The sequence below is a fragment of the Protopterus annectens genome, chromosome 12.part0 (genome assembly GCF_019279795.1).
Source record: "Protopterus annectens isolate FY-2018-M chromosome 12.part0, PAN1.0, whole genome shotgun sequence".
Lineage (NCBI taxonomy): Eukaryota > Metazoa > Chordata > Ceratodontiformes > Protopteridae > Protopterus > Protopterus annectens.
The window spans coordinates 330,465,789-330,492,390 of record NC_056746.1 but is presented as its reverse complement, the minus strand read 5'-3'; the positions used below and the strand labels follow the sequence as shown (position 1 = coordinate 330,492,390).

General features: G+C 42.3%; 1 protein-coding gene across 3 annotated transcripts in view; it reads left to right on the top strand.

Annotated features, from left to right (window-relative positions):
- The window catches only part of LCMT1 (leucine carboxyl methyltransferase 1), a 433,670-nt gene that overhangs the window by 117,731 nt on the left and 289,337 nt on the right, over window positions 1–26,602 (top strand). For all 3 annotated transcript variants that reach the window (XM_044089403.1, XM_044089404.1, XM_044089405.1), the window contains exons 6-7: window positions 10,263–10,365; window positions 15,418–15,538. In XM_044089403.1, the coding sequence (XP_043945338.1) occupies window positions 10,263–10,365; window positions 15,418–15,538 (224 nt within the window). The remainder of the gene's footprint in view (window positions 1–10,262; window positions 10,366–15,417; window positions 15,539–26,602) is intronic.

The following is a 26,602-nucleotide window of genomic DNA, read 5'->3' as shown; positions in this document are numbered from 1 at the left end:
TTCTGCAGTTAGCCAAGGGTTATCACTACAAGTTGCCTCACAGGCTGGACCTGCTCACTCAGGGCAAGGGATCATTGATTCACCTCAGTGTGTCAACCCTACAGCTAACTATGTAGGTGATCAACTTTTGATCCCTTTCAAGCACCTATTCTGTAAGGACATGCTACAGTTTTGCAGGAGGCCAGGAAACGTAATACTAAAAAAAATCATACATTTCCAAATGGTGAAGATTTTCTGTTTGGTGCTAAAAAAGGAATGCGGATCCCTTTGATGTGGATAATCCCTTAGTACTTTCTTAACTGTGTGAGTTGCTCAACAGTGGTCTTTCCTACTCCTCAGTTTGTCCTTTGTCTGTTTGCTTTTAACTTCCCCCTTAGCTTCCAGGTTAGAAGTTAAGCTTTTTCTTAAAAGCATCCTACGTTTAAGACCCCCCCCCCAGGAAACTAGTTCCTCCTCCTTTGGATCTCGACTATGTGTTAGCAAAGCTTACTTGGGCCCCTCCAAAGTTCTGCACGTGGAAAACTGTGCTTCTAGTAGCATTGACCTCTGCTAGAAGGGTCTCTGAGATTCATGCATTCATGGCTTCCCCCCCTTTCTTTGTTTTTCGTAGGGATAGAGTATCCTTGAGAACTAATCCAGCCTTTATGCTCAGAGTGGTGAATGAGTTGTCTCTTAATCAGTCCATCCAATTGCCTACCTTCCCTTTGCCACAATCCCCCAGTGAAAGGATTTTGCACATCTTGGATGTTCAAATTTACCTTGACAAAACTAAGTCCATTAGAAGGTCTGACCAACTTTTTGTTTTCATATCGGTGCTCTGGATTTGCCTGTATCCAAACAAACCATTTTCACATGGTTATTTAAGGCTATTGTGTTTTGCTATGAATTCCATAGAAAGTCTTTATCGGCATTTGTTAAGGCCCATTCCACTAGATCAGTGGCATCCTGAGAGGCCTTCTTTAAAGGTCTAGATGCTCATTCCAACCTGGAAGCTGCCATCTGGTCGTCTGTACATATCTTTATGAAGCATTACAAACTGGACACGGTTTCTAGGTCCAGGGCAGGTTCTGCCAGCACAGTTCAGCATGGATTCCTGGAAAATGCTTCCTTTTAGCTTTTCCCTACTCTACCCTCCTCCCTGGGTTCCCTTTCAGCTTTTGCAGTTCCTCATATGTAAAGAATACTGCAACATTGAACAGAAGGACATAGAGTAGTTGTGTAAAATCTTGCCATAACCATAGATGTCCTCCTCTTCTAGATTGCAGTATTCTGTCCCTCCCGCCTACCCCCTACAACTTGCTGTTTTCGAGGATAATCTCCTTAGGCTCCTTTTGGACTCCTTTCCTTATGGGGTTTTCTTATTCAGAAGATTGTACGTGTGGACATCCCTTTTATGGCTGACGTTGTATGTGCCTTTGTGCGATGTCCCACTTACAAGCAGTGGCAGTAAGCTTTTGTATACAGGCCAAACATTGGGTTGATGGGCAGAATACAACCTAAATGTAAAGAACTGTGCAACACAGAAGAGAAGGACATCTATGGTTGTGATAAGATTTTACACAACTGTTCTTTAGGTGATGCAACCTCATTTCCTGAACTAGTAAACTTGCAACGGTTGCTTAAAAAAGGTGAAACTTGGCGACAGAAAAACACCTCCAGCAAAATACCGCTCCAAAAACAAAACTAAGCATTCTAGTTTAAATAATTAATATGTGACAATCCAGTACTTCTGGAATTGAAATAAAACACTCGCCAATAAAAGCAAGAGAATTTAATAGAAAAGATCTAAGTGCTTTCACCTTCTAACCGAAGACTTCATCAAAGATGAAACTTCAAACCATTGTACATTTCATAGGATCATAGGGGCATAGGAGGTTACTAGGCTATTGGCCCTGAGGCCTTTATAAGCCTAGACAAGAGTTTAGCCCATGTATAGACAAATCGGCACCCGATGCCCCTGTCCAGCAGCAACACTGGTGTAATCCCAGGGATGTATTTTCTATTTCCCATCCAGTTATCCAGATAGCACTTAAAAAGTGGTAAAGAGGTACTCTGCTTGACGTGGAGAGGGAGTTTATTCCATAGATGGAGTTTCTGGGACACAAATCTGTCCTGCCAGCAAGTCCTATTGATGTCACAGACCAGGTTGAGGCCATGTGTGTGGGTTACTCGAATGGAGCTCGACTTGCGGATGTACAGCAGTCCCATAAAGGTGGGGTCCGAGATCGCTTTGTATGCCAGACAGAGGTCACCTCTGAGGAGTCTGTATGAAACAGAATAGAGGCATAGGGCTTTTAGCTTATCTGTGTATGGTAGATTTTTGAGGCCCTGGATTCTCCTGGTAAGGAACTTCTGTGGTCTCTCCAGTTGCTGCACGTGCTTTGCGAGCTACATGCCAAATAGGGCATTGTACTCAATAATGGGCCTTATAAGGGAGGAATACAGGGATGTTATGACCTTGTTCTTGGATGAGATACCCTGACTTGTGAGGTGGGCCATGTAGAAAGCTTTCTGTACAACGGAAGCAACATGGTGGTCAAAAGTCAGGCTGCTCTCAATCTGGGCGCCCAAATCCCTCATGACTGACTGCATGCTTAGAACGTTATTAATGTGATAATTTGTGGGGACATCTCTCCCCAAAGGGGATGATGCATTTTTTTGTATTCAACTTGAGGCCACGTTTCTGGCACCAGTCATTTGTTTGGGTGAGAACTTCTTGGAGGATGTCCACATCACTAGGGGAATTGATGACAGCTCCCAACTTGCAGTCATCTGCAAACTTGGTCAGCCATAGCCCACTGGATTTGGCCTGTACCTCAGAAAAGTATATCCCAAATAACAGAGGCCCCAAGACCGAATCCTGGGGCACGCCACTCGATACGGGTCTACTGCTTGAGGTGGCTTTCTGTATTTTGACTAGGTGGGTTCTATCAGTGAGCCAGTTGGCTGCCCATCTGGTAACATGCAGAGTAATGCCTAGTTGAGAGAGTTTATCTATTATGCCCAAGTGGAGAATAGTGTCGAAGGTTTTGGCCAGATCAAGGTAGACAGTGTGCACTTACTTCCCCTCATCCATGGCTTTGGTGACTGTCTCAAAGTCGATCAAATTTAACAGACATGACCTCCCCTTGACGAAGCCAAACTGTGTGGGATCGAGTGTTTGGAGGTTGCCAATATCCTTGTTTATGAGGTCCATGATAATTCGTTCCATGGCCTTATTTTAAGTACACCTCCAAATTAATCCGTAATCAATCCGAATATAGACATAATTACTAAAAAATACTGCTTCCACTATTGTAAAGAATATATATTCACAAACAATGAATACAACTTCTTTTTTTAAAGAAAAAACATAATTTAGTTTAATTCGGTTTTGCAGCCGTATCTCTAAGAATGCAGTTGAGGGGAAACCTGTCGTTCAGTCCCGGTTGTTTCATAGCATTTAAGAGTAACTCTGGCTTTACTGGAAAGGCTCACCCAGACTCTGCCACAGCTTGCTGTGAGGGAAAGGTTAGTTTGCTTTTTCTTTCTTGTATTTTGTATTACTGTATTGCCTTTTTCTATTTTTGTATATTGTGATTTGTTTTCTTTACACTGTGTTTCACTTGTATTTTGCTTTTAACTGCATATTAAAACTTGAAAAGAGACCACATCTTGTTTCTTCTCTATCCTTTTTGACTGGTGTGAGTAAGCACAAAATTATCATTTAAAATGATCATTTTGTGAAATCACTCCCCTTCAGCTATTTAAATTTATTGGCCATCCTAATGTATTCCATAGTAACAGAATACAAAAGTGCCCAACCCCTTTCAATCTGTCTTGCTCTTTTAAAAATAGTGGCTCCCCACTAAAACTTAACTTTTTAAACAGCTGAAACTGAAGTTACCCACTTTCATATCTAACCGCTTAGTGCACACTGCAATTTTTAGGATAAACTATTTTTTTCATCTTGCTTTTAAGCATCTATTGCAAGACCAGCAGTTATTGGGGAGCCCACATTCTGCCTCTCACTAGTCATCTAGGGATTAGTGCTTCTGTTTTCACGTGGTAGGAGAAGGAGTACAGTGGCATTATTTCCTGGAGACTGCTGATCACCAGAAAGCCTAATAACTGCTTTATAGGTCACTGCTTGGAATCAATGCTTATAGTCTGATCCTGGTGAGAGTGGAAGCAGAGTGCATTGATTCCTGACTGTTTCTGGTTGGAGAGAGAGTGTCTGTGCTTAATGTATCTGATTGGTCTGGTTGCTATTCGAGGCATCTACCAGAAAAAGGCTACAACCCTACAGACCCTTGCATCATCTGGGACAAGACTGGATCACCAAATATGCTGTGGCCTGCTTCTGTCCTCGGTATTGGTGCTAACATTTTACTTCTGGTGAGAGAAGAAGCAAAGGAGCATTGTATCCCAACAGAGTGAAGCTGTGGTGAGACTAGCACTAATAGTAGCCAGGCAGTAGCCATTCATGCGACTCCCCTTTTTTCATCATTCTTGACAAGCTAATTCTTTGTTTTCAGTAAGTACTGCTTGATTTGTTTCTAACTTCAGAATATCTGCCTAAATACTCCATTCTTCAATTTTCAGGGTCTATGCATTAGTTTCCCCTCAAGTGTTTGGCAGTGCTCTGTACAGACTCCGACACCTTGAGTGACATTTTTCCTGTAAAAGCACAATTGAAATTTCTCCAATATCTAGTTGCACACAGGACAACTAGTTTGCAGTGACCAGCACTGTCCACATAGTTGCAAACCAGATACTCCTGACAGTGATTGATATTCTCACTTCAACAGTCTAATCGATAAAAAATGGTCTGGGTCTATTGCCATGGATCTTAACTTTCCTACTGTCTCTGTTACCAGCTTGGTGGATATGGGCATCCTGAGGCATTGTAGAAATTGCCTCATGTTTACTGACAACCAATTAATTCTCAAACAAACTGATATGGTATGTGAGAGATGTATTTACACAATGTCACTGGAGGCAAAGCTGTCACATAAAAGTACTCCTAATGTTAATAAGGTTGTCGGTAGTACTTCTTCCTGGTGGAATCACAAAATTATTTGATTGTTTAACAGGAGGAAGAAAATCATGGCAAAAAATAAGAGGTGCATCACCCAGCCTGATAAAAGCACTCTCATCAAACTAAACAAACAATTCAGAGGGCAAATAAAGTCTACTAAAGCCAAATTTGAGGTACGTTTGGCCTCCCATGCCAAGGATCACCATAAAGCATTATTTAGCTATGTCCGCAATCTCAAAGGCAGTACACAATTGTGTGCACAGCTCATTGTAAATGGAGCCACATATACTGAGCCTGAATATATAGCAAACCTACTGGTTGATAAATTAATCTCTAACTTTACCCCCCCCCCAAACTTCCCTCAGGAAATATCTACAAATATAACTCCCCCTCTATCACTAGGGAACAGGTCCTTAATGCTCTCTCTAAGACCAAGAACACTGCATCAGTTGACTCAGACAGTATCCCAGGATGCCTTCTAAATAGCATGAAATATGACCTATCAGGGCCTCTGGAATTTAACTGTAGCCTCCAAACAGGCTTAGTGTCTCATGAATGAAGAAAGGCAACAGTCATCCCTCTGCACAAAGGTGGGCCATTTACAGACCCTGGAAACTACAAACCTATAAGTTTCACTAGTCTTGCATGTAAAGCCATGGAAAGAATTATGGAGATGATCAGTAGAGGTATAGTAAACCTCCAGACACTGGACCCAACCCAGTTTGGTTTCATCAAGGGCAGATCATGCCTACTCAGCCTGGTGGACATCTTTGAGAAGGTCACCAAAGCAATGGATGAGGGCAAAATCATTCACACTGCCTACCTTGACCTGGCCAAGGCATTTGACACAATACCCCACTCTGGCATTGTTGATAAAGTCAGAGGTTAGGTACAAACTCATATGTCACCTGGTGGATAGCCAGCTGGTTTGCAGACAGCACCCAGGAAGTTAGAATTGGGGAGTCCATCTCTACAAAGAGGTCAGTCACAAATGGAGTCTGTCAGGGATCAGTCCTTGGACCGCTCCTTTTTGGCATTTACTTCTCAGAAGTCAAGGCCAATGTTAGTGGTCTCTGGCTGAACAAATTTGCAAATGATTGCAAATTAGGAGCGGTCATTGAATCTCACACTGAAACAAATGTTCTCCAGGAGGGGCTGACACAGACAAACATCTGGTGTCAGAGTCATGGACTAAAACTAAATTCCAAAAAATGCATAATAGTATCCTTTTGGAAGTCATCCATCCCTGGTAACTATTATATTTTTTTACACATCCCTTAGAGTTGACCGAATAGTCAGGGACTTACGAACACACATAGATAGTAATCTAGTCTTTGATCATCATGTGTGTACAATAATGAGGAAATCATTCTATGTTGCGCAACTTGTAAAGGTATGGCAGCCAAGTCCAAGAAAGTCATTGTTCCACTGTATTTCGGCATTCATCAGACCTGTCATTGAGCAGAATGCCTCCCTTTGGTATGTGTACCTAACCAGGCATATCCAACAACTGGAACGTTCACAGAGGTTCCTCACTAAAAGAATACAGGGATACAAGACATAAGTAATATGTCCTATGCAGACCACCTCCAGGCCCTATCCCTGTATCCTGTCTCCTAAAGACTCTTGAGAGAAGATCTGGCATATACAGGGCATTGTCAGACCCCACTCTGATGGACCTCCTGCATATCCACAAAACAAACAGTACCAGAATTACGCATTCTAAAGACTTAAACATTGCTTGTGATATAAATAGGACCTACTGGAGAGATGGGTATGTATCCCAGGGACTGCCCCGTCTGTGAAGCAGAGTTCCTCCCTAACCCAATTCAAGTGCAACTTGGACAATTGGGTGGGAAAATGGAAATTTATCCCTGGTTTGGCACCTATGTCTGTAGTGCAAGCAGGTAACTTGTACGTGGTTCATCTCCCAGGCCCATGCTTACACTTGTCAATCAGAACTTGTCAGAGATTTGGAATGCATGGCTAGGCTTAAAAAGGCCCTTGTGGTACTTAGCTTAGTAAATACCTATGCACCCATGATCCTATAACTGCCAGTATAGTTCTTTTTGATCGAGCAGCAAGTCGCAATTCCCACCTCTGTCGGTAATGAAAAATAAAGATCATTTGTAATTTGAACACTGCAAAGTGCGTTTATAAAGTGTGTTGGCAAGTTTACAATTGCTAGGCTAATGTCAGATAAGAAATCATTCTGTCTTGGGACATGCATGCGCGCGCACATACAGAGACATGCTTGCAAATATGCATTCATGCAGGCACACCGTCACTCACAAGTGACTCATACTCCTGCAGGCAATTTAGTGGCTCACAAGTTTATCTGCAGCATGTCTCTGGGGTATGGGGGGAAACTTGTGAACCCAGGGAGGATCTTTGGAGACAGAGGGAAAAGTTGCAGACTGCTTCAAAGGTACCCCAGCCAGGAACTGAACTAGTGAACCAAGTGGTGTGAGGCATGAACACTTATTTTTCCTCTGTGCTGCTGTCAGTACTATCCACATTCAGTAATTTGTACTAGGAGTGTAAGTGCAGGAACTGATGCACTGTGACTTGGCATAGTACACTGTGATGTGAATTGGTTTTTGATTAGTTTTAGTATGTAGTAGCATGTGAAAGTATAAAGAAATGTGTATTAATATCATTAATATATAATTTGAGCATTGGCTTTAATGCTGAATATGTATTAACGTACAGCAATGCATATTAGAGGTTGCCATTAGTGGTAAGTAATGTCTACTAAGTACACTGGTATTGACTTGGGACACAACCCATTAATTTGTTTGGTGTGGTGATATGTCTACAGTCAAGAAGTGGAGAAACAGAAGTGACTTGTATTGATTGAACCCCCCCCCTCCCGAGTTTAGATGTTCCACACCCCTAGAACTCTTGGGGTTGTGGCATATAATGCTATTTTATTTTATTTAACTAGGTGATGGGGAACAGCTGTCTCCATACAGTGGTAGTTATAGAGGCACAGAAAGGCTGATTGGTTAGAATACATGCTGTTATATAGAGGTAGTTTGAGTCAGATCAAGTCTTTTAACTACTTTCATTTGAATAAAGAGCTTATTATGCCACCCTCTAAACTATGTGGGAAACCTAGAATTATGGAAAATGCCGGCATAGACATTGTGACTTCAGAGGGTGAACTTGTAAAAAAAAACTGGTGAGGAAGTGTGGTAAGAGAAGTGACCAAACCCTTAGCAGCTTTACACTCTAATGGTATGATATATGGCACATTATCAGTTGGCTGTTACTGGCTGTGTAGCAGATTATATGATTGTCATACCTTATTTAACATTAGGTTATTGTGAGCATTTGAATTATACACAGCAACTTCTGGCATTGATTTGATTTTCAACACTATACCGTGTTTCATAGAAAAACAGTAATATTTCTCCAAACAGAGTAGAAGGAATGTGTAGTTGACCGTTTCCAGCAGTTGTTCAGAGGGTTACACTTCAAATGTAACTTGGGGGAAAAAAAAAGCTGTGGTGTCTTTAGTTTTTTTCTAAATTGGTCTCTGTGGGCATATTTCCTTAGAGTGGCACAAGTGTCGGGCTGATGCACTTTCATCTAGAAATATTAACTGTCAATCATATGTTTTAAGGCAGGGCTTCATACTTGGGAAGGGAGAGGACAATAGGTCTCCTACCCTAGAAACGCCAAGTTGACAGTTTTAATTCTTGCTTAGGGTGTAATATATTCCATTTTATTTTATTTCTGCATGATTTAATTTAATTACTTATGCTTTTCTTCTTCCTTTCTGTTAGTAAAGTTTTCATTTGTTGTTGCCTTTTTGGTGTGGTGTGTTTTAAGGTGAATCACCCTTCTTTTCTACATAGTGTTTAGTTTTAAGTACAAAGCGTCATGATAGTCTTATAACTGATGATGAGTTTTGTGCCAAACTTCCAGTGTGCTGTTACAGGTGATGGCACCAGTTACACTGATGGGGTCTGTTCATAGTGGAGATCAGCAACAGACTGTGTGGTAGAATGTATTTTATTTGGTATTGGTTAGTGTCTGCTCAAGAGTACAGAAAGCACTATGTGATTCGTACAATTGTAATATCTTAACTCATTAACACCCGTGTTGCGAGGAATGATGCACCTCTCTAGCAGCCTGCACACATCTTGCATTCCAGAGCGTTTTTTGAAAACTAAACTTAAGATGAACAAATGTAAATATTTTGTGATCAATAAACTCTATTAAAACTGTACAAATAGCAATGTTATCAGTAAGAAGTATTGTATACAGTGCTAATAGTTCATTCACAGTCTTTCCATAAATACTATAATATATCATAATGTGCACAAGCCCAACATTATATTTTTGGTAAACTTTCATAAATTGTCACATCTTGGAAACTGTACAACCTAGACGTATATTGAGAATGTTTTTGTTAACCAGATGTAAGCTTTCATGAAACAGTAAGAAATTCCTGTATAAATGCATGTTTATTGAGATATTTACAGAAATATCAAAACTTGTGCTTAATTGTTTAATTGGCGATAAAAATAACACTGAATATCTCTCAAGATTTGCAACTTACAGGGCAACAGCTAAGGTTTTCACCTGATGTCACATAGTGTGTAAGTCACTTGTTTTTTGAAATATTAAGTACGTATCAAAATACTATTTATTTTCATGATCAGTAATCAACCACTGGCAGTATCTCGGGTATATTTTGATGTAAATGGGCATTGACTGTTAATTTTCCTGTCTTTCACTATGACATATACACCTTACCTATCAGCAACATACACAGTTCTCGGTTATAAACTATGAACACGTATATAAAAATATAAATAATAAGTAAAAAAGATTATTTTTTCTACAGCAGGGCATCCTAGATAAACTTGGTGCCATTTTGTTAATAACTTTTTGCACTTTTTAATGCTGCCTATTATTAGCTGTTAAGTTACTTAATTATAAAACCAGACACAAAAAAGGTGTGGATGCCATAAGGAGCATGGGTGTGAACTGAAATCATACAAAAAAGGCACTGTAGGCTTAAATGGGTTCAGTTCATGGCACTCTCAAAAAATTACATTGTAGTACATTACCTTTCTCTGCTTCCCTACTGTGTTGCATCTCTTTTCTCGTTGTTGTTGGAGAGTAATATCTATAAAACGTTTCTGTCTAGTTTATAATATTGACTGTATGGGAAATGTGAATTAGAATAAAAAAGTCAATAATATGTTTTGTGTTTGTCATTCTTCAGACAGCCATGGCTTAGATTCTGACCGCTACTCTGTAATTGGTGCTGATCTCAGAGATCTCCCTGTACTAGAAGAAAAGCTAAAGAAATGCAACTTAGATACACAGTAAGTGTACTTTTATCTCTGCATTGTTATGTAGACATATAAAAAGGAAAAAGTAAGAGTTTTCATCTAAACCCCACCCCAGCCTGAAAATGGCCACCCAGTCTAATGCTTTCTATAGATTTAGATGCAGTTCTAAGAATGTTTATTTGAAGTGACCCTCTAAAAGTACCACGCTATTCTTGTTTGCTAACAGTACAGAAAACAGTGAAGTGCTGGTAGCAGGCAGAGTCCCCCAATCCCCTTCCACCGATCAGAGGACTGTAACCCTGTTGCACCAACTTAATTACATATATTGACCCTAGAGTAATAACAGGCTGTTGTAGATGGTATAATTGTTGTATGAAGGTAAGTATGTGTTTGTGAGAATAGTTGCTGTGTAGCATTTCTCTCTTTTTTTTTTTTCAGCTGTTAGTTTTTTGGATTTTTGTTCAGTTCTGTCCTTGTAGAACCTGAAATTGTAGAACCTTTCTAAGAAAGTTACTTTTGGTAAGGGTATTATCTCCCATTGCAAGCAGAGCCTCGCTATCTTCTCACCACTTTTTGAGGTGTGTGCCAACAGCAAGCTGAGCATGGCAAGGTAAATTTTTCTGTCCCCAACAACATTCTCTACATCATACTGTATGGTTCCCATATGGATCTAATACCTTCAGCATGTCCTGTTTTTTCACCTGAGACCCTATTTTCAGTGAGCTGTGTTTGGTTCATCTGTTGTGGAAGGTGCCCAGGAGCAAAATCACTAGGTATTCAGACGGTCTTAATTTGCTCCTTTGTGTCTGCTGCTTGCATCTCATTCTTTCATAATGACACTGAGCTCATGACCATTGGTGAGGATTGGTTGACCCATGAACTGTGACCTTCATCGGGTGACTGACTTATTGCTTCATAATGTCAGTCTAGTATAATGCATGGAGTACTGGTGCTGCTGAACCCATGTGTTCCTCATTTTTTCATTTTGTTTATTCATTCTTTTGCACATTTGTTTACTGGGGTAAAGTGCTAACCTTATTGAACATTTTCAGTCTCTGCCCAGGACAGAAATCAAAGGATAGAAATCAAAATAGATGAAGAACAAATATTAAACTATAATACAAAGGCCTGTTAGTCTGCTGACGATTAGTAATGCAGAAGATATTGGTGAAAAAGCTACATCAGAATAGCATATAGAAATGCATAAGAGTTTCTAATTTTGATGTCTTTATCAAACGGTTGTAGTACGGGATGTGATGCAGTAGACATGCTAAGCAGCTTTAGCATAATTTAATTTGTTGTATTTATTTGGATTATTACTAATACGTTGTGCGGTTTAGTGTGCCCAGGTTTAAGTAGTGTTACCTTTGTTGTAGCATGTACATTTTGCTTAGTTGAGGAGGTGGATTTAGCTCTTCTATGAATGTTGGATAGGATTATGAGTCAGCTGTCTGTTTAGTGATGGGAGTCTGTTTTTGTGAGTTAAACTTGAGAAGGTATGTTCTGTTGCTTTTACTTTGGTGAATGGGGGGGGTAAATAGGATTGGGGTTAAGAGAAACCCAGGGTTATGTGAGTGTGGTCTCTTGGAAGGTCTCATGACAAAATAATTGGAAGGATTGAATATTGATGAAGCTTATATATTGTGGAGCCTAGAAGGAGGGTAGATTTTTTTGTGGGACTTAAAGCTATTTGGTTTTGGTTAGAGTGTTGTAGTGGTGTTCTGTCCTCAGGGAGAGCGTTATAAATCTCTAGGTTTTATTGGAGTTGGGTTGCAGTATGGTCTTGTGTATTTCTGAAGTGGAGGCAATTACTGGGCGTCCTTACTGTAAATTATGGTTAGATGACTCCTTTGCCTGTGCCTATCCAGCCTTTAAGAAACAAAGTGTGTGTTTTTTGGCCCAAGAAAGACATGTTATTGTCTTTTGCGTGGTGATATGGTTCAAGAAGTTGTGTGAGGTCTAGTCAGTTTCCGAAGGGTCTATAATGGCGGACTGATTTAAGAGGCTCATTAGTGTTGTGGATGATTTGCTCATTAGTGGAGTGTTTAACCTTTCAAAGGTTCCAAAAGTATTTGTTTGTTTTGGAGAATCCAGTTACTATGTTTAGAGAGACTAGTTTAGAGAAGGTTGGAAATAAGGAGGGTGGAGGGGGTCTGTCTTGTATATGACCATATCATCAGCATACATTATAGAAGGTAAACTGGATAGGTCAGAGGGGAGTTTAATGTATAGGGAGAAGAGAAAAGAATTGAATAGAGGAGTGATCTTTGCGGAGATGCTTTTCTTGGATGGGTCTGTTAAGGAGGAGGTGCCAAGGATTGCAGTGAATGCTCCATTTGTAAGAAAGTTACTGTACCAATATTTAACTAGTGAGCTGAAGCTTGCAGGCATTAGAAAATTTAGTAGTAGGGGACAGCCCAGAGTAACAAAGGCCTTTGGGTCTATAAAGATGGCTGCAATGAGGTTTACTTTTCCCATGTTTTGCAGTTTGCCGTCTATGAAGTGCGTATATTGTAGTAATTGAGCTATGGCCAAGTCTCAACCTTTGCAGATTGGGGCACAGAATTCTATATTTTTGAAAATATTGTGCTATTTGACTGTAGATCAATTTTTGTAGTATTTTGCTCGAAGTTGCGAGAATAGAAATGGGTCTGAAATCTGTAGTACTGGCTGGGTTATTGATTTTGATTCTCCTTACCACTGACACCACGAATGCTTAAACTGCTCCTTTTCTGGTAGCTTCTTCCCCACTAGCGGAATGCAGTCCTCCTAGAGAGAAGCACGACCTGTGATTTGGAGGTGCTAATTTCATTCCAGCCTCTTCACAGTCAGCAGCAACTGCTGCAGCATATGCTGGAGATTAATCATGTGAAACCTAGAGAAAATTCATTATTACATCAATAAAGATGAAATTTTTAAATCTCCAACTGGGATACTGCCCTAACCTTAGTTGTATTTTCATAGCCTCTCAATGAAAATCATGATCGTGACTGGAGGTAGGGTCCTATGCCCACCATGTATGCATTTGTGTAAATACCAAGAATGCAAATACAACTACTACTCACAAAATACACAGCGAAAATGGCATGCAGCATTGACCCAGCACACTGTATATTGTAGCACCTTACCGGACTCATTTTGTGATATGTGATCATATCCTTTCTTCATGACCACATAATGTGTAAGGACAACATTCTGTGCCCAGGATGGAATCCATATTGCTGTCCTGAGTCAGAGGCTTAGCTGGGAGATTGTTCTAGCATAGGCCTTCCCAAGAAGGCTGAGGAGCATGATTACTTTAAGTGGAAAACACTGTCCTCTCCCCGATTTGAAAATGGAGTTGGGGTGGGGCTACTACTCCAATCTGGTAATGAGGAAGTGCTGTGTCCCCACCTTCTATGCAACAGTGAAAAGACATACCACGATGCAACAGCAGTATCCAGACTTCAGAATTTCTGCTTGCTGTTATCCATTCTTGCAGTGTCACCACAGCAGAACTTTTTAATCTTGAGTGACCTCATTTACAGTAACAAACCTAATCTTCCAGTTGTTTCTTGTATTGTCTATTGAAAGGAAACATGTCTACAAGATTCAGAAGGAAACTTAGGAAATGTGTCTACAAGATTCAGAAGGAAACGTGTCTACAAGATTCAGAAGGACACTTAGGAAACATGTCTACAAGATTCATAAGTTCAGTGTTTCTTTTACCTCCCAGTGGTCAAGGTCAGTGTTGACCCAGCCTTCCTGATAGCAGCCCAAACACTCTTGTCCCTCAACCAAGTGTTCACATAGTTTACCAGAATTTGTTGAGGTCATCTGGATGTCCGTCTTCTTTGCCTTACTAAAGTTCACCATGCCTGGGAAGTTGCTTCAGTAATTGCCACAGTTATTACCTTCTTTCACTAGCATTGTACAGAAAGTTGCTTTCTTTAATTTGATAATTTCTCCCTTAACTAATGCCCGCTAGAGATTCTCTTTAGTTCATCCCAACTTGTAGAGGCATCGCAATATTTTTTGAGTGGTAGATATGCTGGAAACCATCAACATTAGGAGGTTGGAGCTGGTAAATTAATCACAGTATAACTTTCCTTATTTGAATTTCAGATTTTCACTGTACCAGTTTTGTATTTCATTGCCTTCTTTCAGGAAGAGGATTTCGATCAATGAATGCAAAAAGAGATCTTATAAACATAACTATGAAAATTTCTGTCTGGCAGTTTGAAATGGGACTCATTCTTTTAATGGTGAATATGTAGCGTTATTCTGTTAAGATGTCAATGTTAGTCACCTGTCCTTCTGGAAGTACTTGTGTCAGTTCGAGTTTGGAAGTACTGTTGCTTTCAGTTTGAGTTTGGGAGTACTGTTGCTTTCATTTTGGGGAAGAAGAGAGTCCTGCAGTTCCAGATGGTAAGCACTGGATGAGGCTGGTGGTGTAATAGTTCTGCATTAGGAGGACTAAGTAGGGATGAAAGTGATGACTGTATTGGGCCAATTAACTTTTTTTTCTGGGGCACAGTGACATTTTGTTTAAATGTCTGTTACTTATTAACAAAATGCCTTAGGTGAACTTTTTTTTTTTTTTTTTTTTTTATACTGATTTTGACCTCCGTCTTCTACAGGTCTGTGACTATAACCTTAGCTGGCCAGAGAATAAAAAGCATTTGGCTCCATGTATAATCCTCCGTGAATGTGTGTGAACTGATGTACTTGGACCTATTTGAAGATAGAATGGCAATTAAATATTAGTCACTGCAGACCCTTTTTGATGGGCCTTCTCACCCTTTTCTCACCAGGTATGCATGACAGAATTCTTGGTTTGCTGCTTCTGCTTTCTTTCTCCTGGTTCTCCACATTGTGGCCCTACAAAGTGACCTGCGTCCTAACAATAACGAGTAAAGGAGTCTTCCATATATGAAGGCTTGCTGTGTTTTAGTTTGTCAAAATCAGATCTACTTCTAGCACTGTTGCATGATTTTTTAAAGTTGTACTCTGGTGGATAGTTTCATATAACTGTCTACCTTTTGTTAAATTCCTTTGAAACTGAATGGTTCATTATTTACTTTTTTGTTTTTATTTTCTCATCAGATTACCTGTTGTGCTTTTGGCAGAATGTGTACTTGTGTACATGGCGCCTGAACGGTCAGCAAATCTTGTCAGGTGGGCTGCAGACACCTTTCAAACTGCCATGTTTATAAACTATGAACAGGTAAATAATTATATTGTCATCTTTTAGATCTATGTTATACAGATTGCTGAGACAAAAAAAAAAAAAAACGCCTCCACTCTGACAGCATTAGGCCTGGCTAGAATTCTGGCCCTTGAGCTGAGAAGCAACAGGATTAATTACTATGCCGCCATAGTGCATTAAGGTCAGATGAGTAACACTGTTAAGGTGTGGTAAGAAAGTGCAAGGACGTAAACTCTTGTGGGCGTAAGACAGCATTAAATTTGTTAGTATATTTTAGAAGTCCATAAGAAAAATGTTGTTGGATGTAGGCCGTCTCCACAGGCAATTCAAAAGTTGCATTTGACATCTACCCAGCTACCTTTCAACATCTTTCTTATCCCTTTTTATTTTCAAAACTTCCATGTATGCCTGTATTACCCTGCTACTGCTTCAGGCAGTCTGTTTTGTTTTCTTATTGCATTATCTGTAATTCAGTATTTCTTAGGCTCCTTATTGTAATTCTAAGCATCATAAGTGCGAGCCTCAGAATTACAAAAACTTCTTGAAAATACAGGAGAACAGTAAATGTCAACATTTTCTGTTCTCATTTAAAACTGTTTTTTTTGGTGGGGCAACCCCCTCCCAAAAGTACATATACCACCTCTGAGACCATTATACCTTTGTGAAAAGAGACCGATGTTCATCGTGTTTCACTGTTGCAGTCATTACACTTGTGTTATCCTGCTGGCAGGCTACCCGCAGTCGGCCCAAGTTCCAAAGTCTAGGTCCGAAGTTGGTTGCTGTCGCCTCTTCCTTGATGTCAGAGCGCCAGGGGTATAAAAGATGCAACCAATGCCATTTTTTTCAGTCTTTCTTGCCACGCGGTGCCTGAAGCAGAAGCAGTTCGCAAGTGCCGGTCGGCCTTCTCCTGAGATTTTCGAATTAGAGTTTCAGAACCGAAGTCTTCAATAAAGCCAAGTACCCCGTTGGGGAAACTTTTTTTCTTGCTCCAGAACAATGTCAGTAAAAGTTAACAATTGTATTTCTTGTGGGAAGCAAATACCTCATAAAGATTTTCACTCTTACTGTATTCCTTGCCTAGGCCCTGACCACGACGTTACTAGTTGTCGGTTTTGTGCTAGATTCAACAAACGCACTATTAAACGTCGATTTGATTTTGCATTACATTACTTTGGCCGAAGGTTTAACTATATAATGCCATTGGAACAACCGACGGCCGGAATTCATAAAAAATGCAAAGACAAGGAAAAGGACAGGCATCCAAGGTTCAAAACTGATGACAAAACCTCTTCTAGGCAGTCGCCGGTTCGCTGGTTCTCAGTGAGGCACTTTCGCAGCCCCTGACAACCGCTACCTCAGAGCCACAGGCCGTACCCGACTCCCACGTGGAGACAACTAGGCCTCTGGATACCCAAAGCATTGGGCCTATGGAAAATATTCCCTCAGATGGGTCTGGAGCCGCTGAGCAGGCATCGGCTACTGAGGGTGTTTTCAGACCTTCACAGCTTACTATAAAATCCTCTGCAGCAGCCAAAGTACAGCCAAAGACACCTTTAAAGACAAAGAAACAAGTTCAGCATTCTCCTGGACAGGCAACCATGCCAAAGAAACAGATGCTTAAAATGGCCGAAGACTTAATTACTTTGATCAGGGGGTTCCCATCCCCCTCCTTATAAAAGGCCTAGGCAAGACACTGACTGATTCCTTTGACCAGGTTTCTATTTCCTCTGATTCCTCTTCAGATCAGGGCTATTCTCTTCCTCCCTATGAGGACTCTGATGCTGAAGAATCTATACCTTCAGCCTCTCCACCTGAGGATTACTCTTTTGGGGAAACTCTGCACACCATGAGGGAATGTTTCCACTGGGAGAGCCAGGATTATTCAGAATCCAAGAAAAGGCTCAGAGATTTTCGTTTACTGCCTCAGCACAGGCCCCTGGCTATTCCCCCCCCCCCTGTGCTTGATATAGTTGATGATGTTTTCCCTGAATCCAGTCTGTCTCCTGATTCTTTGCCCCCTGCACCAGTCAAGCCAGACAGGTATTACAGGGTCCCTGACTCATAAATTTCTTTATAAAAACCCTGCTGCTGACCCTGAAACAATTTCTCATGGTCCCAAGGGGGTTAAGGCTTCTACTGCTAAAAACCCTGTTCCATCTGATAGGGATTCTAGAGCTCTGGATAGATGGGGGAAAAAGTTTACACCTCTGCTACTTTAGCTGTAAGGGCTTTAAACTGCCAGTTTCACATGCTTAAATATCAACAGTACCTCATGTCTTTGTTTAAAACAGAAGATGCTTACAAATTCAGAAAATCCTGACAATAAGGAAATGTAGGAATTATTGCATGCAGCTGAATAAGTGGGAAAGTATACTCTGCAATGTGGTTTTGATTCATTAGAGGCTTCTTGCAGGGCCACAGTTACAGGCTCTGTCATTCGAAGGCATGCTTGGTTGAAAGAACGAAGTTTACCTGAACATGTTAAAGTAAAATTATTGGATGCTCCATTACAGCATGATACTTTGTTTGGTGTTAAGGCAGAAGAGGTGTTAAAGAAAATGGAGGATAAAGCAAAATCTATGCAGACAGTAAAGGATTTCTTACAGGTTCAGTCACCTAGGTTTAGTAGAAACTGGCCTTCAAAAAATTGGTCCTTTCAGGTGTCAGACAGGCCACAAAGAGGCAGATACAGACGCCCAAGAGGCAGATCTCAGCCCTAAGGCTCCTACAGACCTAAACAATGGAGTGCTTCTGCCCCCAAAGGAGGAGAAGACAAATCACAACCTTATAGGAAACAGTCCCAATGACTTTCCTCTTCAAAGCCCAAGCACTTACCTTTTGGCAGCACCCCTAGGGGGAAAGCTAGCACTTTTCGCACAAAACTGGCACATAATCACCCAGGACAAATGGGTACTGAATATAGTTTCTGAGGGTTACACGTTCCACTTTCACACCCTTCCAAAATCAAAAGGTATGCTGGACCTGCCACAAAACCAATGGGCAGAGACACAAAAGGAAATTGCTGCTCTCATGGATATGGGAGTTATTCAAAGAGTACCACAGCAAGAACAGGGACAAGGTTTTTACTCCAGACTTTTCCTGGTTCCCAGAAAGGACAAAGCCTGGAGACCAGTACTGGACTTGTCAACCCTAAATACTTTCCTGGATGTTCCAGAATTCAAAATGTTAACACTGCAACAACTTCTACCCATGCTGGGCAAGAAGGCTTGGCTAGTTACTTTGGACCTCAAGGAGGCATACCTGCATGTCCCAATCAGACAATCTTTCAGAAGATGCCTCAGATTCATAGCTGGTTCAATGCATTACCAATTCTCTGCACTGCCCTTTGGCTTATCTACTGCACCCAGGGTCATCACAAAATGCCTGGCACCAGTAATTGCATTTTGCAGACAAAAAGGAATTCAGATATATCCCTACTTGGACGATTGCCTTATTCAAGCAGAGAGCAAGGACATTCTACTAAAGCATCTGGTGTTTGTAAAAAGATTAATTTGCCTAGGGTACACAGTAAACGAAAATAAATCAAAACTAGTGCCCTCTCAAGAGATAATATTCCTGGGTGCAAGCTTAAATACAACTGCCCAGATGGCTTATCTCACGCCAGACAAATAAAAGCAACTGACTCATTACTTTCAAATGATGGCAACAAAGACCCAGCTCCCTGCAAGAAAAATTCTGCAGGCCCTGGGCTTCATGTCTTCCTGCATTCTACTAATTCCATATGCAAGACTGCATATGAGGAAACTACAATGGTATCTAAAAAGTGTTTGGACTCGGCATTGCCACAGCCTGGAAACAATAGTACCTATAATTCCCCATCTACAACAGTAGTTTCGATGGTGGTCCACAGCCTGTCACCACAGCAAGGGACAGCCCTTCAGCTTACCCACAGCCAGGCAGACAATAACAACAGATGCATCGGATTATGCCTGGGGGGCACACATGGCAGGAAAATGTATTCAGAGCACGTGGCCCAAGGAACAAATGCATCTTTACATCAATCAAAAAGAGATGCTAGTTGTACAGAATGCCCTGACAGCCTTCAAGGATCTTCTACATCCAGGACAACTGTTACTAAAAGACGGACAACACCACAGTTATGTGGTACATAAACAAGCAAGGGAGCATGCATTCCTACCCCCTCTGCAGGCAAGCCATGACTCTGGAGCACAAGACTGACCTATCAAGTACATCTGCAGGCACAATTCCTGCCAGGAAAGAAAAATACACTGGCAAACGATCTAAGCAGAAATCTCATGGATCCGCACGAATGGAAACTAAATCCACAGGTCTTCAGCGTGATAACAAGGAAATGGGGACGCCCGGACATAGATCTTTTTGCCTCCCCTCACAACTGCCAACTACAAAAATTCTGCACAAGAACTTATCATCCACAAGCATGGAAAGTGGATGCTCTTTCATTCAGCTGGAAAACCCTGACAGTTAATGCCTTCCCTCCACTGCCTCTTCTTCCCAAGGTACTCCTAAAAGTCAGACAAGAGAAGCCAAAAATTATCCCGATTGCCCCAGACTGGCCATGCCAGCACTGGTACCCAATCCTAAGGAACTTGTCTCGAGGCCCAGCCTGGCCTTTACCTCAAATTCCTCATCTTCTGACTCAACAAAACAATCCGATTCTACACAGTCAACTCAGAACCTTAAATCTGGCTGCATGGCAGATAATTTAGCCACTCAGACCACACCTCTCTCTAAAGCTGTTATGGATGTCATTTTAGAAGCCAGGAGGTCCAGCACTAGGAAATCTTATGCAGAAAAATGGAAAAGATTCTGTGCTTGGAACCAGGCGCAAGGACTCGAACCACTTGTTCCAAATATTCCTCAGATTTTACAATACCTAACTGAGATGCTGGATAAAGGCCTATCCTTTTCATCTATTAAAGTACATGCCTCTGCCATTTCAGCTCATTACAGTACGGAACCTCCTATTTTTTCATATCCACTGCTAAGGCAATACCTCAGAGGGGCAAGAAACATAAGACTCCCAAGGAGAGCACCAATACCTGCTTGGGACCTCAATTTTGTATTAGAAAAGCTCACACTGCCTCCTTTTGAGCCAGCCAACACAGCTGATATAAAATTCTTATCATGGAAAACTGCTCTGCTCCTAGCAATAACTTCAGCAAGAAGAGTCTCAGAGTTACAGGCATTAATGGCAGTGGAACCTTTCATCATTTTTCATCAGGACAGGGTCTCCCTAAGGACAAACCCAACATTTATGCCAAAGGTGGTTTCAGTGTGGCTCTTAACCAAACCATTCATTTGCCAACTTTCTATCCAAATCCCCAGAACAAAGGGGAGAGACTTCTGCATACTTTGGATATACACAGACAGCTACGATTCTACTTGGACAAAACAAAAGCTTTCAGAAAAACTGAGCAACTGTTTGTAGCTTATGCTGCAGGATCACAAGGAAAGCCTATCTCAAAGCAGACCATTTCAAAATGGATAGGACACTGCATTCACTTCTGCTATGCACAACATGGCAAATCCATGCCTAAGGGCATTAGGCCTCATTCTACCAGAGCAGCAGCCACTTCAGCAGCCTTCCTCAGAGGAGTATCAACCAAGGACATTTTAGAAGCTGTAACCTGGAGTTCAGTGCACACTTTCACTAAGCACTACCACTTAACTCTACTCTAAATCCAGAGCAGGCTTTGCCACTGCAGTTCTGCAGGGCCTGGTAGCCTCTCCTAACCCTATTTAGGCCCAGCCACCCAACCTCAGCTTTGGGATTCAACCCAAGTGTAATGACTGCAACAGTGAAACACGATGAACATAGTACAGTTGTGTACCTACCATAAATGTAGATTATTAAATGTAGAATTGTAGACTGTTGCAGTCCAGGTTACCCACCCACCATCCCCCTTTTGCTTTGCTGGCTCCTTTCTGTACTTCTCAACTCTGTACAGCGTATGTGATGTATTTGCTTGTAGATGAAGGAAATGTTATTTTGGTACATGCATGTTTTTTGACATAATTTTTTTCCAGCCTTTCCTATTCGGGGGCACATGACATCTGGGGCAAGAAAAACTGAAGAAAATGGCGTCGGTTGCATCTTTTATACCCCTGGCGCTCTGACGTCAGGGAAGAGGCGACAGCAACCGTCGCCGGACCTAGACTTTGGAACTTGGGCCGACTGCGGGTATCCTGCCAGCAGGATAACCCAAGTGTAATGACTGCAACAGTGAATACACTCGAACATCTACATTTATGGTAGGTACACAACTGTACTGTCTGAGTAGGTGCAGTCTTGGACTTGGTATATGTAAAACTAATGTCTTTTGGCTTTTCCCGTTAGGGGTCGCCACAGTGGAACTCCAGTCCGCTAATGATTGGCAGTGGATTTTTATGGTGCCGAGGTGCCAGCCTGATGCCCGGCCTTCAAGGAAGGCATGCCCAGTCTGCATTTTCACTTATTCAATCTTGTTATTCCAGGATGTGCACTAAAGAGTGTTAGTTTATTAAATGGTTATCATTTTATTAAGCTGGTCTTGAAACATTCCTTTTTGCTAGCTGCTACTCCTATCCCATTCTTTTCCTGTATCATTCAGTTCAGTCCTTCACAGTTGTCTCCAACAGTGTCTGGTGTTCCTGTTATAGCCTCCTTTCAGTATGTAGATGTGAAGCTGTATGAATCTTTACTTTCACATTCAGTTCTATGTCTTCATTGTTTTTTTTTTCTTTTTTGATAAAAAAAAATCTTTATTTACTTCCAAGTAATATAATCAGATAATGTCCATCCATTTACTGGTTGTAGCATTTCTTACATCTGGGTTTCCCTGCCTTGGGTAGCCCCTACGTCTGGCCAGTGTACCAAAGCTATTGGTTGCTTTAACGTACACTGTACGTTACATGTATAGCGTAGAACATAAAGGTGACATATGGATGTACCATCATCGGAACTTCTTTGCTTCCAGTATGAACGCATCTCTCGATCGTCTGTCTGAATGCTTACATCCTGTTTACTGGTTTCTGAGCCATTAGAGATAAGTACCCCATTGGGGTTTTGGTTTCTGTTGTCTTTTGGTTGCTTCTAAGAGTTCATGTCATCCAGAAAGGGTAAATGCCAGTGTGGGAGACACATTCCCCATAATGATCTCCATGAATAGTGTTTATTTTGCGTAGGTGCCTCTCATGACCATACGTCCTGTTCTGTCTGTCAGACTTTCATACTGAAGACTCTGTGCAGTAGGCCTTCTTCCCTTGCATTGTATCTGGAGAATCAGTGACTTAAGCTTCTTGCTAAGGATACTGTGGAAGGAACTTTATGCCCTGAGGGTCAGCAATTAAGGAAGAAGAAGGTTAAGAGACCAAGACCAGAATCATTTCTCTGTCTGCTTTCTGGCATTTTCAGTTCTCTGCTTTGCCCTTTGGCCTTTCTGCTGACCCAAGGGTGTTCACCAAATGCCTCCCTCGCAGACTTCAGGGACTCCAAGTATTTCCTTACTTGGATGACCTGCTGATTCAGGCATCCTCTCCAGAGATCCTGTTACAAAATTTTGCCATTTCTCTTCTTCAGAGCCTGGGGTTCACAATAAACTTCAAAAAGTCTTTTCTGACTCCTTCTCAGAACCATGTTTTCCTGTGTTGCAGGATTCAGACGGTGCCTGTGCTGGCATCCCTCCCTCCTCTCATGGCCTTAACACTCAATCTGATGTTGTCAATCTTCTTTCCATTCATCACTGATGGGTTCGGTTCAGAGCCCTCGGAACTGAGTCGGCCTATTACCAAGCTCGTACCAGCCAAAAAACTCTCAAACTAACTCTCTGTAAAGCTGTGTTTCAGCCGAGCTCTCTGCTAAGTAAAATATTTTTTGATATTTGTGTAAAAGTTTTTGGATATATTCATATTTTACTAATCCTTTAGTATTTCTAGTGTCTCTTCTTTGATCTAACTATATATTCTCCACTCTACCTGTTGTTACCATTGGTAAACTTAAGTACCATTGTTGGTACGGCCTTTTCCCTTACCCTTGTGGTATTTCTTCAATACCATAGCTGGTATTGATTTCTCTTGCTTAACCTGTTAGCTTTTTATCTCTATTTAGGTGTTTCCCTTTCTTCACATATACAATGTGTTGTAATATTGGTATTTTTCTTGTGAGTTCTTGTGTTTTTTTTTGAACTGAGTGACTTCATTGTTGTTGGAGTATACAGTTAGTTGTGGTGTCCTTTCTATTAAAATGTCTGAAAAGAAGGGTACCTCTGGCTTTAAGCATTGTACTTCTTGTAAGGGCAAGTTACCTAACAGTGACTTGCATGATGACTGTGTATACTGTTTGGGAGTGGCCCATCTTTCAGTGCCCCCTCCATGTGATATTTATCAAAGTTTTAGCCAACGCACTCTTAATGGGCGCAAAAATAAACTCATTCTGAAGGGGTTATTCAAGTCTCCCTTCTCAGAGGCCATTTCTGCGATGGAGGTCTCAACCCCTCCTTCTAAGGACAAAAAGAGATCCCATTCTGTTCCTTCTTCACCATCGGGTGATCAGAGCAAACCTGGGAAATCTAAGGTTCCCATGTTATTGTCGGAGCATAAATCTGCCTGTTCGGCTCTGCCCATCTCAAAACCTTCGATACTGACACCTGTATTGACACAGACCCTGCCTCCAGCACCAGTCATAGATCTTACTACGCCTATTTCGACTTTAGCACCTGTAGCTACTTCAGCTCAGGGCACACCTTCAGACTTCGGTTTCCATTTTGGAACCAACTGTTTCAGCTCCGAGTGCCACTTCGGCACCGAGCATTGTACCACCCTCACTGGATCCTGACCCTTTGCTTCCGGTCTTGAAACTAGAGGCTTCAGTGCTGGCAGACCTAGTACCATGGACCTGATACTCACACTCAGTAGACACGTTTCTGGGCCAAGCGTATAGCCCATTTCTCGAATGTCCTGACTCCCCATCTGGAGTATCCACTAGATCCACCAGGAGCCTTTCGGAACACGACAATGCTTGTGGACCAGCTGTTGGTAGCCTGGGGGATTCCATCACTTCCTAAAACCCATCCACCTGCTTTATTTGGGTTGCCTTATCCACGAACTCCATCTTACACTCCTCCTTCGACCATGTCGGTTCTGAAGCCTTCTGTTCAGACATCCTTCTTGGAACTCACCACCTCGGCGCCTACGGTGCACCTCACTCTGGCTCAGAGTTTGTCCCTTTGGTCTTTGGTTCACGCTGAACCAGTCCTTCCTCAATGTGAGGATTGGGGGATGGGCGTGTGGGCCCAGGTTATGGTGTCGACTTTCTCCTCAGCGCTGATGGCTGCGTCCACACCGATCTTGGTTGAGGCCCCACCCCATGGGGATGGATCCATCAGAGCGGGGTGTGACCCTGGCCCCGAGGTTGTCTTTCTCGATTCTGGGCTCCCATCCCTTTTCTGGTGGGCCTGCCTTCTGCGCGATGGAGAGGGCTCTTGCTTCTGGTAGCACTCCTATGATGTCAGTTTTCGCCCCCTCACCTGCAGCTGTCACAGACCACCCCCCCCCGGGACACCGGTCATAGAAGCGTCACAACACCCCTGTTCAGGGTACCCACTCTTCTGAGTCCTCCTCAGAGACCCCTCAAAAGAAGGTGTGCAAGAGGAAGCACATGGACACGCCTGAGGAATCCTTAAACGGAAGACATGGATTAAGATGATGGTGAAGGGTCCCCACGGTCACCTTCTGATGATGTCTCCTTTGGAGACATCCTGGAAATGTTAAAACAAAGAGGTGACTGGAAGCCCTCCAACCTTTCATCTGAGGAGTCCATGTTCCTGCAGGCTTTTCGTGCCCGGCCATTTACCTCTTGGGTGACCCCGCTTGCCGACGAACTCGTTCAGCTCATCAGAACCCTGATTCCATTGAGGCGATCCCCCAGAGACCAGACAAAGTTCTGTCCCCTCCTGCTGAGAATCCACAGTGATCCAAAGGGTTACCAGTTGATGCTATGGCGGTGGCCACGAAAAAGGACTTGGCTGAGGAAAGTCCCGCTGTTCACCCACCCAACAGGGAGTCCTGGGCAGTGGACAGACTTGGGAAGCATGTTTTTGCATCAGGGACCTTTGCTATACGGTCCCTGAATTAATTGGCACATTTTACGAGGCTCCAGAGAGACTTGATCTCCCATATCTTTGGGACACTCGCAGGACAGTTGTCTGACAAGGTCAGGGACAAAGTGGCCTCACTTCTAGCAACCCTGGAATCAATATCCAGCTCATCCATGAGGTTGCTCTCTCACACGACTGAAGGGGCGGCTAGAGCAGCGGGTTCAGGCATTGTTATGAGACGTCATGACTGGATGCTCATCTGTGACCTCACGGATCCCTTAAAGTCTTCCTTTCTGAATGCTCCCATTGAAGCTTCATCCTTCTTTGGCCCCAAAGTGAAGGAGACACTAGCCAGGTGCAAGCAAGATGGAAAAATCCTGTCTGCCATAGGCCTATGATTTTCCAACCCTCAACGTACCTTCTCCAGGAATCAGAGGAGTGGGGAAATGTGGCATAAGAAATCTCAGGGCCCTTTCTGTGCCACACATGGTGATGATACTCCCAGAGGCAGAGGGGGTAACAGTTCTGGAAGACGCCCCTATAGGGGCAGAGGGGGTCCTCGCAACCAAGGCTCCAGGGGCTCTCTCTCTGGACAGCCTTATCAGCGCTCCTGAGGGGTGGCCCGATTGCTTACCGCTGGAAGCAGTCGGGGGTTGTTTCTCTCTGCACCAAGCTGCCTGGCACTCTATCCCCACCAATCAGTGTGTGCAGAATATTATCACCAGAGGTTACATCATTTCCCTTTCTTGTCAACCAAATTTTCAAAGAAAACTTCCCGACGTGCCACCTAGTCAAAGGGAAGCAGCAGCTTTAGAGATTATAAAGCTGTCTCAAAAAAGAGTTATCCAGCCAGGCACACCTGACCAGCACGGAACCAGATTTTACTCTAGATTCTTTTTGGTGCCAAAAAGACAGGGCACTGGAGACCCATTTTGGATCTCAATAGCTTAAACAAGTCTGTCACCCAAACACTTCCTTTTCACAGACACCACCGATTGAGGCTTCA